We start from the raw sequence: 13585 nt of genomic DNA on the forward strand, positions 1-13585 counted from the left end.
TTTCGCTAGCTTACTTTGAGAATAATACACATAACATACAAAATATGTGTTAATTGAATATGTTAATCATCAGTAGGCTATTCAGTTTTTGGGAGTCAAAAATTATATACGGATTTTCAACTGCGCGGGGGTGGGGGGGGGTGTTAGTGCCCTTAACCCTCATGCTATTCAAGGGCCAACTGAACTATTTTCTTGGGCAAAGGTCTCTAGCCTGATGCCTACTGAAAGATACAAAGTACATAAGACACAATATATATATTTTACAAATTTTATCTTCTTTCACTTAAAAAGAAAAAAGAATGCAATACCTTCGCCCTTTTCCGAAGAAGTTTTGCTAGTCGTACTACGTAAGGCTTAAATTCTCGTTGATGTATGCCCTGTCTTCTGACTTCCAAACCAGAGTCATCTGAGGCTTCTGGAATAAAGGCCCATCGGTACCTAGGTTTAGAAGAATGATATCCGTCAACATTAGTAAGGCTTTACAGCCATTTAACAACAGGCCACATAAATAGAGTAGAAAGATCAAATCCCTGCCACTTACACGGATTCAAACGCCAGCTACGCTGCTGGTAGCCCTTGTTTACCTTGGGCATGTTTCTTAACTGGAGCCTTTTCTTTATCAGTAAATAAAGATACTATTAACTACTTCATAGGATTGTAATAATGAATATGTAAACTTGTAAGATGCTCATTTTTTTCATGAGCACAAAGCAAGTACTCAAAGGTTTCCATCTCCAACAGACAAGATCACCATATACTTGGCCAAATGTTCCTTAACTACTCAGTAAGGGGACATAGAATAAAAATTTAAGTAGTACCTCTTTCATGCCTCCTTTTGTATTTTTGTTTATTTTAATTTTGGTCCTTAAAATTAATATCTGACTATGGTGAAAACTTAAACAGTATAAAAGGGCATACCACAGAAAGGGAGTCTCCCTCCACAGGGTCGATCAATACACCAGTCTTACGTATCTATCCTGGTTTATGCATAAAATAGCACGCACAACTCTCTTTACAACAAAACCTGATTTGCTCCTTTTTCTTTTTAACTTTTATTTATTTTTAAGTGTGTTTTTCCAGGACCCATCAGCTCCACGTCAAGTAGATGTTTCGGGCTAGTTGTGGAGGGCACAGCTCAATGGCCCATGCGGGGATCGAACCTTACTGTTAAGAGCACTACACTCTAACCAACTGAGCTAACCGGCCGCCCCTAATTGCTACTTGTTTTGATTTAATTATATATCATATAAAACTCCATCCTTTTCACCAGCTACGTAGTACTCCAGTGTTGGAAAGTACTGATATAATCAGTCTCCTAGAATGTCCAATTTCTTAGTATTACAAATAGTGCCATAATGGATATGCCTATATAATGATTTTTGTGCACATCTGGGAATGCAGTGGTTGGATAAATCCTTGGATGTAGCAATTACTGGCTCAAAGAGAATGTACTGGGGGTACCAAAAAAATGTATACAAGTTGACATTTTGGTCAATGTTGCTCAAGCAGTAGTTCGCCGGAATCAAGTGTCTGGACGCTGATAGTAACACTCTGAGCACCTCTTGTAATTGCAGAAGTCAAACGTGACTTCTATTCATCTTTTGTTATCTGTCTTTTTGAGTATTACAATTTCAATAGAATTTTCCTTAAAATGTGTATACATTCTTTTGGCACCCTCTGTATTTTGAATTTTGGTAAATATAACTCTTTGGAGAACAACTGGATGATATCCGTATACACTTCCAATAAGAAGAATGGTGCTGTCAAGGGTAGAAGGAAAAACACTTTCACATCTTTACCATTCTGATGGCTATTTAGAATTTTAATGGGAATTTCTCTCATGAGTAGATCTGAGCACCGTTTCCTGTGTTGAGAAGCCATTCCTTTGCTACGAATTAACCCGTTTTTCTATCAGGTTATCAATTTTTACATACTAAGCAAGTTAGACTTTTGTCATATACTCGTACACTGCAAATATCTCTTCCCAACTCATTGCTTCCTTTTAAACATGATATTTTCGTCATACAGACTTAAATTTGTATGTAGTTAAATGATCAAATATTTTGAACTTCTGAAATACCTATTTTTAGAAAAATACTACTCTTTCAAGATTATTAAATTCCCTATGTTATCTGCTACTTTATAGATATTTATAGGACAGTAGTTTTTAAAAAACTATTAGTTTTTAAATTCTATTACAGCACATTTCATCCCTTTCAAGTAACTATCTTGACTAGTAAAGGACAAAGCCATTTGGGTTCTCGTGGAAGCTCAATCAGTATCATGAGCAAGCCTGATCTACTCATGCTACTTCATGTGCTTCCTCCTCAAGCACTGAAAGGAGCGTTTCTATCATCTGTGTGAAGGTAAGCACCCTAGTTAATTTTGGCCACTTTCCTACAACTCTGCTTAGTATCATCGTCTTTTGAATTTCTTCAAGAGTAACATCAGTTTAACAGATGCCCAAACACAAATTCATCAAGAAATTGATGTGTTTAGTTTTCTAATGCAATGAATGAATGAATAAGGAAATGGAATTAATCTAAAAATGATTTAATGAATTTAAATTTAATGAAAAGTAAGCTTGTGAAATAGTAATTTTTGGAGATTTAAACATGTTTAACTAAAGATTCTGATAATGTTATTCTTTATCCTGTTAATAGTCTATTCCAGAATAATATAAAACATAAAACAAACACACACATATTTGATCATGTGGATAAATTATCAAATTATAGCTATTCTGATAAAACAATCATACAGTTTGCCTATTTAAAAATTTTAAATACGAAAAACTATTTTTGATCACTGACACACAAGGCATTGTGAGAATTTACTTATATTAATTTTCATCCCATTTCCCTCTGCCGTCTCTAGTTCAGCTTACTGTTACCTGAAATAAAACAGCCTTGATTCCAGTCTTGCCCATCTCCAGTCCTTTCTTCGAACTATACAGCCAAAGTGAACTTTCTAAAATTCACGCCTAAGAACAGCACTTCATTCCTTAAAATGATTCGGTGGCTTCCCACTGTCCTTAGTTTAGAATGTACCAAGTCTAACCTCTAAGTCTTCACACATGTACCTCTCGCAACCCTCTCTCTTCACCACCTCAGTATGAAACTGCCCTCCTGGCCTGCTCTGACCCTCAGAGCTAGGAGGGGTCACTGCTATGTGGCCTCAAGCACCCTGCACATCAGCTGTCGGCACCCATCATGTGTTTAACTATGTCTCTTAAACTGGACTTGAAGCGGCTGAGTCGTACCCCACTGCCTCACATCTGGTGAGTACTTAGTTTGCTGACTGAATGGTCTGTTAATTTTAATATATCCACAGCAACTCCTTATTTCTAATAACTCGTCGTTTCCCCCACCCCTGCCAAAAGAATTACATTTTAAGAAAAATTATGAATATTTCAACTTACAAAAAAACTTTTAACTTAGTCTAAGATATCACTGACCAAAGCAAACACATTTTCAAAAATATTCTTTTAGTATCCTTGCTTTTACTTACATCTGAAACTGAGGAAGATTTTCGGAGGGCAATGCCAGAGCCAAATCCAAAAATTTGCAAGCAGAGAGATAGAGGTTTAACCACCGCTGGCTGTTATAGGAAGTAGAAAAGCCATTGCCTCCTGTGTAGGTTGTCTCCAGACCAGCCACAGAGGGGCCTGAAGTCCTGTAAGGAGAAGACAGTGCTATAGCAGCTGTACCTGTTTACTAACAGGTAATTCCTGGAAAATCTCAAAGGCCAACTAATACTTTTCATAATCATTTTGAAAAGCATGTCACTAATTACTACAATGTTATGTCTAAATTTTGCTGTTCTCAAGAAATTATCTTTTGTTCTTTAAATCTTAGGGACATAAGAATAGTACAAAATAACTTGTGTTACACTTAAGAAATAGAAACATCCAAGCTGTAAAACCAAGAGACCTCTACTACTCAGTGTCCTGCAAAGATGGGGGAACAGGGAACTTTCTACAATAAAAAGTTATTAATTAATATGGAGGACTCTCTTTTATAAATCTAGCATGCAAAATAATTACATTTAAGACGGTCTTAAAGGAACTTTTCAATTTATAAACTTATTTGTACAAAACTTCCTATATAAATAAAATCAGTCATAATACTGCCTCTACTAAATAGGATACAATCATAGTACATTAAACTGAAGTCATTCTGGAAGATCTGGATATACGGATACCTTATGTTACCTCCCATAATAGGTTTAGCTGCATCTTTCATGGTCAATCTGACCTACCAAAACCAAAATGGCCAAGGTCACTGAAACAATACTGTATTGCTTTAAACACAACTTGTGTCTAGAGGCCATGAGTGCTGACAGCTTAATCCTAGGAGGGGGTCACTGCTGCCGGCCTCACAGCATCTTGCACGTCAGCTGTCAGCACCCATCACGTATTTACGTCTCTTACACTGGACTTGAAGCTGCTGAGTCACATACCCCGTGTAGTCTAAAATGCTTAAGGGATAAGTAACATATATGCAGATATGATCAGTTATATAATATAATAATAGACTAAATATATAAAGTATTCAAGTACAACAGTATCTATAAAGTAACATTCTGGATGATTTTAAGATACTAAACATTGAGAAGAATATACCAAAATAAATTACATATTACCGAAATAAATTATATATTACCGTGAAATATCTTCATCAGCAGTGAGTTCCTGCTCCATCAGTAAAAATACCTGTACCTGAAGACCATGGAATAAGATATTTGGAATTAGATACTTAATCTTTCTTTCAATTATCTTTAGGCTACATTTTCATTAATCTAAAAACTAATTTTAGGATACAACTTCAGGATCTTTAAACTGAGTTTCTGAAAATAAAACTACAAATTTAGCACAGAGCCTTGCTAATCATTTGGCAGAGCTGAGATGAAGGCATGCTTTTGTTTTGGGTGCCTATGGAACAGAGTTAGAGTTATTAAAAAAGGAAAACTATTAAAGCCAATTTGTGGGGAGATTATAAATGCTGGGTTTTCAGATTTGTAGGTTCTTTTTCCTTTCATTATTCATCTCCCTTTCTCCAACACCCCAGTTATTCAGATGAGGGTGGTGGTATGGTTTGGGGAGGGGACTAGATTAGGGTAGTGGGACTTGGAAAGGTTTTATTGTTTGGGAGTTTAGAAAATCTTTGTAAAAGTCTCTGAAGCAAGCTTAACTACGATAAGAGCTGCACTTCGAGAGTGAGTATGTACATGCTTCATGTCAGTCCATTTAAATACTCTGCCATCTCTCATCACTCCAGAGGTACTGCTGCGGGGGGAGCCAGGCCTGGCAGCTATAGCAGAGTTAAAAATATGGTGTAGTGGAGACTGAATTAATCTAGACCAGACAAAGTAATGATTCACAAAGAGCTAATATTAGTAATGTTGCATATTTGGAAGTTTAACTTGTATGGAGGTGAAATCTGACTTGTTTTACTATTTTCAACTGTAAAAATTGTCAGGAAAAGGCTTAACAAGAGTTCAGTTCTTTCAAGATTAGTTTTTATCCATAAGCATGTTGACACTAATCACATTGTGTTGTCATTTATAACTTGACTGAATTAAAATTAACTCACAAGTTCTGTAATCATGGTAGGCCAGAGTGAGGTAAGATGTTGTGGAGACATTCTTAAAAGTAACACTCTGAAAAACAGGAACACTTGAGAGTGAAGAGTTGGCACCTGGGGCAAACGGAGACTCTCAACCAATCTCTCTGAAAGAAATGCAGTATATTTTCAATACCTAAATAATTAGAATCATTTTAATGTAAAACTTTTCTATATAATCTAGTCTAGTACTTCTCAAACTTTCTGTGGTGAAGAACCAACTTTTAAAAATGTTTCCAATCTGTTGCAGATCGATACTTTGTAAAATATGAAATGAATTATCTGAAAAATCAAAGAAAAAGATATAAAATATAAATGCCATTTTATATTATTAGATTCAACAGATGCTGTCAGATTGTTAAAATGTTTAAAATGCTTCCTCTAAATTTCTGCACTTATCATGAATGGGATTAACAGATGGTACTGGTCCATGGACCACACTGAGCAGCACTGACGTAGTCAACTTTAAAAATCACAGCACAAACAGTGTGCATGCTGTGTATGTGACATTAGATACAAGGGGTCGGGAAAGGAGGAGCCACTTATCTTTTAGAGAGAAATAATCTCACTAGAGAGGACAACTGCCATTCCCAACCCAGCCACCTGATGGCTGCTGAGGCTGGCAGCTCCTGGGTACAAGGACCTGAGGCAGAGATCTGTTCTGTCCCAGGGCAACTTCCTCCCCTGTGTGGAGCTCTCTGGTAACACAGGTTGATGACGAGTGCACTTGTATCCTTCATGAAGGTTTATTAAAACTCATACACACCCCTTCCCTGGCCCCGTACTATAAGTCTCGAAAAGTTATTCTAGCCAAAATTTCCTGGCTCTGCCTATATTTTGCTCCTTTCCTTAAAGGTATATGACCCTCTTTATCCACAATAAAAAAAAAAAAATGCTAACATGCCTGCCTGCAGCAAAACAGTCTTACACCTCATCCTCAAACATGAATTCCTGGGAAATTTGAACTAAATAATAAAAGAGACCAAACTCAGTGTTTGGTTGCTTTTACATGCTACTGATGATTTTTTGTTGTTTCAGAACAAATTTCTAATTGTACAACAGTCTCCATCTACCTACACTTGGTACATTTCACCCCAATTTACCACTTAGAGAAAGTATTTTCTAAGGATCAAGAAAACCTGCAGATTGGAAGATAGAGAAAATAGTTTTTCACTATTTACCTTGTATATCTGGCAGATATTTCTGGTACTGGTCAATTTCACTGCTAAAAATAGCAAATGCTAATCTTTTGAGAAGCATGGCTCTCTGTTCTAGCTCCACATCACGGTTTGCAAAGAGATTAAGTGAACTGCTTTGAGCCACAGCTACGCGAGCTGACAAAAGAAAGCAAGACAGAGGTTGTGATTATTCTGTTATTTGTTTTTAAAAAAGGCTAGATCCCCATGACATCCAAAGGTGAGAGGAACCTAGAGTGGGGGACTCTGGGCTGGAGTGGCAAACAGATCCAGCATATACAAGCCGGAAGGCCCAGGAGTAGTAAGTGTGATGTGGGGAGACAGGAAAATTTAGAACTGTAGGTTTCTGAAGATACAACCACTAAGAATGCCATTTTATAAAACTCTTTCATATTTTATGCCATCTGCCTAAATCCTTCTCATTGGTTTAAAAATAATTTCTGGCCCCGCCTACCCAGCTCTCCTTCCTTCTGTCTTGTGACTCACCCCCTGCTCACTCTTCTGCAGCCATTCTCTTTCTTGCTTGTTTTCCCTTGAATTTACCAAGCCCGTCCCTGCCCCAAAACCTTTATAATTTCTGTTCCCTATGTCTGAAATATTCGGTCCCTAGGCTTTCTTGTGATTGACTTCTTAAGTTTCATCTCAAATATGAGCTCTTTCGTTATTATCTGAAATCTATCACATTGCCCTGTTTCCTTCACAACTTCTTATTCCCTGAAATACTTTTATTTATTTGACTAAAGCCCTGGCCCATTTTTGTTTTTTAATAAATATTTGTTGAATGAATGAATCTACATCTTAAAACAACCCTGTGAAGATTAGAGAAGAAAGAATATGCTGCCTCTTTCTTTCCCAAATGGGAACACTGCAGCTTATGTTAAAGAATTTACATGGAATCATACAGACTCATCCAACTTTACTGCTGTTTATTAGTTTAGTAACTTCCAAACTTAAAAAAAAAAAAGTAAACAAACCCTTATTTTCAGAATAAAAACTACAAGGGACCCTAATATGTAAAAAACAATGAAGATAGAGTGGGGGGTGGAGAGTGATTCTAACCTTTTGGCTCCTCTTTCTTCCTTCAGAAGAGATCAACAGAGGCCCAGGGTTTAGAGACTCAGGGTTTAGAGAATCTGTTTGGCTCAGATTGCCTGCCTCCCCACCTGTCAAGGCTTTCATTCCTTCAACAATTACTTACTGAGTGCTTACTGTGTGCCTATGCTGTGTGCTGAGGAAACAATTTAGAGACGTGTGGCCAAATAGTTTTACTTGTTACTTAGCTCTATGTTGTCCCCTTTAAGTTCTAACATTATATTCCTATAGGGTACTAAGTATAATTTGACAAAGAATTAATTCAGCAGTTACTAGAAAAAAACAAAGTATATAATAAGACTGGATGGTGTACAGGAAAGACTGCTTAGGTTGTCATCCCATAATACTCACTCATCAAATCTCTAAATGTTGTCTTATCATGTGTCATCAGATTGTCCATAATTGCTCTCCAACTGAAAAAGACAAAGGTTATGATATGTAATTGTTGTTATTGTTAAAAAACAGTATTTTATTTTGCAGGATAGTAGTTGATTTCAACAGACTTTATGAGATGATTAAGTTGAATAAAAGCAAGACAATGACTTACTGATTAACACAAGAGGCATCCATCTGAAAGAAACTGGGATCCATGAAGAGGTCAAAGGCTTCTTTTTTCCAAGCTCTCCGTGTGTACTGATACCCACTGAGACTGCTAAGCAGCTGGACGCAGGCTCGATAACTAGGAGCATTATGTGCACTAGGAGGAAGGATAACTACCTTAACCTATTTGCATAATTTAAATCATCACATTAAGTTATTCGTAAGTGTGCACACTTACCTAAACAATGATAGAAAACAAAAAAAGCACCATAAGAGAAATGTTTGGTTTTTTTTAAATAATAATTCAAGATAAAAATAATGTTATTTTGTGGTAATTCAAATAATGACAATAAGGGAATATAATTTGTTTTTAACAGGCTATGAATTACCTAAGAAATCTACTTAAATAATAACAATACCTGTGATTTCGGAGGTAGGGCACAACATAATGCATAATATTTACAAGTAATGGAATAACCCGTTCTTTTTCATCACTATAGAAAACCATATCCAAAAGATGAGCCAAAACCTAAAAAATATAAGAAATAAAATGGAATATAATCTAAGAGCTGAAATTGACAGCATTTATAAGTGGTTTTCATTTTTAAGAAAACCTAGAATACCTTAAAATTAGAAAAAATCTAAAACAGATCTCCCTAAGCCATTCTGATATGAATAGTTTCCACCACTATTTGCCTTTTTGGTCCATTATAACTATAGGATATAAATATGGGCAAATTCTACTATTTATAACCGAGATAAGGAAGTCTAAGAAAAAGAGAGGTCAAGATCCTTCTAATGTGACAGTGAATACCCAGAGAATTGAAGACTAGAAGTCGGTATTCTCTTTCCCTGACTTGGTAAAAGGGGGCTTGGGAAAAAAACCAACCAAATGAACTGAGCTGCTCAAGTCCCAGTTCTGTCAATTAACAGCTATTTGGCCTTAGTCATATTTATGTTCTAATCTTTGTAAGGCTCAGTATCCACATCTGTAAAGGAGAAACAAAAATGACCGGCAAGACTGTACAACAGGTACAAAAACGCATGTCAGGGGACGCATGTACAAATGTTTGGTGTACTTCATAACTGCAAGCATCATTATGCCACTTCCACTCCTCCTCAAGGTCCTAGGATGCAAAAGCACTTAGTTTTTTTAATAAACAGTACACTTGTAAAAATTACATGGGAAAGTGAACAATATTTAAAGTTATTATCACTGATATTTAACAATCTAATCTGAATACAAAGTCAAAACTTTGTTTATTCTATACAGTGATTCCTAGAAATACATAATGGTTTTTCAAATTAAAAACTAAGAACTACTTGCTAATATTTGTGAAACTGTTTACTTGAAAGGTCATGTGAAAAAACTTGATATATTTACCTCAGAAAGTAATGTCAGTGCATGGACACTATATACAGAAGGCGTTATGTTGGAGGTTTCCATTGCAGGTGATAACATATCTAAATAAGAGAAAGGACAGATAAAGTACAGTAAGGTCTTTTCCCACTAAAAAAAAGGTACCTGCTAAACAGAGAAAGGGGATGATTTTATAGTATTTACAGTACTAGCTGCAGTGATTTCTTAGTGAATATATGCCTACAAATATAAATCGAAATGTTTGAGATCAGTACCTTCAACATCAGATTCCAGATTGGTTCCATCCACCATTATTTTAGGAGAAGGTTTAACTTCAAGATTTCGTCGCAGCCATGTTGTCTGTTCTAAAGAAGAACCAGCAATTGCACCAATTGCATCCACTATTTTATGAGTCACATCCTAAAGAAACAAGGAAAAACCACTATGTACATGTGCATATACAAACACACACGAAACTGCACAGATAATTTTGTTTGACCTTCCCATTTTAGTGTTGAGGGCACTGAAAAACAGTTTTGGCAACAGTCCTCAATTCAGAATACCTTACCTGAAGGTCTCTTTGGTCTTTTTTATTTTCCAAACTAGGGTTTTTCATAATAAATTCATTCAGAACCCTAAAAGGGCCAAAGAGAAAAACAAACCAGAAATATTAGTCTAAAGAAAATGATTCAATCTAATTTCTCACAGTGAGTAAGTGGCTTTGTGGCTTCAATTTTTATTTTACATGTTTAATGGATACATACACACACTGTCAAAAAAAATGTATACATTTTAAGAAAGGAAAACTGTATTAAAATTATAATAATATATACTGATAACAAAAGATGAATACAAGTCATGTTTGACTTCTGCAATTACAAGAGGTGTTCAAAGTGGTTGCCATCAGTGACCAGACACTTCTGATTACGGTGAACTACTGCTTGAGCAACGCTGACCAAAGTGTCAATTTGTATACATTTTTTGTCACCCCCGGTATCTATCTATCTATCTAATCTATCTATCTAATCTATCTATCTAATCTGTCTATCTATCTATCTATCTATCTATCTATCTATCTATCTATCAGCTATCTATCTATCTATCTATCTATCCATCTATCTATATATCAGCTATCTATCTATATATCAGCTATCTATCTATATATCAGCCATCTATCTATCTATCTATCTATCTATCTATCTATCTATCTATCTATCTATCAGCTTTCCTCAAGCTGTCACCACTCCTCTCACCACTTTTCCACCTCTTTGCTTCCTGTCAGAAGACTACATCCCCACATTTACTACCCTGTTTCCCCCAAAATAGGACCTAGCCGGACCATCAGCTCTAATGTGTCTTTTGGAGCAAAAATTAATATAAGACCCAGTTTTATTTTACTATAAGACCGGGTCTTGTATAATATAATAAAATATAAAACTGGGTCTTCTATTAATTTTTGTTCCAAAAGACACATTAGAGCTGATGGTCCGGCAAGGTCTTATTTTTGGGGAAACACGCTAGAAAACTTGAGGCCACCTTACTGAAGAACCCTCACCTTCCCTCTTCACTTCAAAATTTTCTAGACCATTGGCTGCTAAGCCAGAATTGCTTAGTTCCCTCAGGACAACACGATAGAAGTTAAGTCTGTGTATTTATATTAGAGAAAATGCATTCTTCTTTCTCTCACACCTGCTGCCATTCACTGTCCTCCATCCCCTCCCTGCTGTCCCTGGAATCTGGTGCTATCAATGAGCCCCCTTCTGTCTAGAATCTTCTATCAATCTGCCCTTACACAACACTTATTATTGGCTAGACACTATTCTAAGAATTTAACAAATATTTAACTCATTTAATCCTCACAACAACTTTATGAAACAGGCACTATTATCATGCCCATTCTACAGATGGAGAGGTTAAATAACCCACCCAGGGGCACACAGCTCAGTTAAAAAGCTGGGCTGTGCACCCAGGCGGAGTACAACTTCAGTCTTTGCTGAACAACTCAGCATCCTCAGGTCTTCCTTACCATTAATTATGACTTTCAAATTCCATTTCCTCTTGCTACATTATCATTTTTATTTCTTTTCATGATCAAACATCTTCAGAGAATAATCCACACTTATATCCCATTCTAATCCTCTGCTGTTAACATCTATGCTTATTGCCTTGCCACACTCCTAAATCACCAGTGCTCTCCAAATCATCATGAAATATAGCCTCTTATTATTGCTCCTCTTCCTTAATATCTCTGAAGGTGTTACTCATGCCCTCTTACCTTCTCTATTCTTCTACAACACTGAATATACCTTGTTTCCTTTGTGCTTTCTGATATTTCCTTTTCTATCTCTTTTGCTCACCCCTTTTCCTTCTTTGTACTGTTCTTTCAATCCCATCATCAATACTTCAAACACTCCCTGCCTCCCACTTGAAACAGAACTCCTAGTCTATCATTTTTCTCTTCTGGTCCACCCCTCTACTAACTTGTCAATCATGTCTCTCCTCAAAACCTGCAATCACTCCCACCCCCTGCCCAAGACCAAATTTCTTATACTAAAATGCAAAATCCTTCTCCAGCTAGTTCTCATCTTCCTTTTCATCCACCTACCATTCCATTGCCTGTACCCTATTCTCTGATCAAACCAAACAAGGTACCCTGCCCCAGTATACCCTTCCCCTTCCAGTCTCCCACCACCTCCCAGAAAGGAGGCTTTCTGCTACCACCACCTCTATTCACTGAGCAAATATTTATTGTGAACCATGAATAATTGAGAGCCAAAAACACACTGTTCACGAAATCATGGTGCTTGCAGTTAAGTAAGGGTGACTGAAATTTACCAAATAACATGCAATTAACAAAGCTCAGGACACTCCAAGACACAGAGAGAAAATGAACTTTCCAAGCCTGCTTATGTTCAGGGCCTTGAAGTCAAATGACTCTCCTCTATGAAGTTCCCCTTCAGCTATCCTACTTACCACTCCACTTCGAATGCCCCATTCTCTCTTCACGAAATAACTACTGTTATAACAGTTTTATATTAGCACATTTACATTTGTATATGTATAAACACACATTGCTCCCTCCCCATCTCCCTCCACCCCCTTCTTTTTACACCGGCCTCACGTTATAGATCTAGTTTTATACCTTGAGAATTCTGAGAAAGTAGAGAGAGAATATGGTCACCCAAAACATCTGTTAGACAGCAATTAGGACAATGAACATTATTCTTTTATTTGAAATAATATTATGTGAAATTGCTTACCCAAGTATAAGAAACTGCCCTGGGGCTGGAAGACTCAGTTGTATGGAGTCTTTCAGGAGTATCAACAGTGATGCCCAGCTATCCACTAAATTGGGCACTGGAATTCTGCAAGATAAATTATATATATGTATGTATATATATATCCACAGTAAACTTCAATTTTCTTTATATTTTCCCACAGTTTTAAACAAATGTCCCCATTAGTTTCTCTCAGTCTCTAAATTTTTATAGACTATGAGAGAACAAAATTCCTAAAAGCTTCATATTTTCTACAAATATTACATAAAAAGAAAATCAACTACATTTAAAATACCCAGTGTGATCTATTAGTCTAGAAATTTTGCTATGGAAACTCCAGTTTTTAACACATGAACTCTCAAAAGTAAAATACAATTGTAATAAATCTCAGTTTAAATTACTAACATTATAGTCACCTACTCCCTATCCTGTCCTCTCCACTTCTCTCTTACATTAGCTCTTTTTTCTTCACCCATGAGTTTGTCTCATCTAAGG

General features: G+C 36.4%; 1 protein-coding gene across 8 annotated transcripts in view; it reads right to left on the bottom strand.

The window, feature by feature from the left end:
- Positions 1 to 13585, bottom strand: part of DOP1A (DOP1 leucine zipper like protein A) — an 89993-nt gene that overhangs the window by 3166 nt on the left and 73242 nt on the right. For all 8 annotated transcript variants that reach the window (XM_081044283.1, XM_081044280.1, XM_081044278.1 and 5 more), the window contains 12 exons: positions 13073 to 13177; positions 10381 to 10447; positions 10088 to 10232; positions 9837 to 9916; positions 8872 to 8981; positions 8460 to 8609; positions 8264 to 8325; positions 6806 to 6958; positions 5595 to 5731; positions 4665 to 4720; positions 3511 to 3675; positions 309 to 438 (listed from right to left, as the gene is read on the bottom strand). In XM_081044283.1, coding sequence (XP_080900409.1) covers positions 309 to 438; positions 3511 to 3675; positions 4665 to 4720; positions 5595 to 5731; positions 6806 to 6958; positions 8264 to 8325; positions 8460 to 8609; positions 8872 to 8981; positions 9837 to 9916; positions 10088 to 10232; positions 10381 to 10447; positions 13073 to 13177 — 1360 coding nt within the window. The remainder of the gene's footprint in view (positions 1 to 308; positions 439 to 3510; positions 3676 to 4664; positions 4721 to 5594; positions 5732 to 6805; positions 6959 to 8263; positions 8326 to 8459; positions 8610 to 8871; positions 8982 to 9836; positions 9917 to 10087; positions 10233 to 10380; positions 10448 to 13072; positions 13178 to 13585) is intronic.

Source organism: Rhinolophus hipposideros, assembly GCF_964194185.1.
Source record: "Rhinolophus hipposideros genome assembly, chromosome: 3".
NCBI lineage: Eukaryota > Metazoa > Chordata > Mammalia > Chiroptera > Rhinolophidae > Rhinolophus > Rhinolophus hipposideros.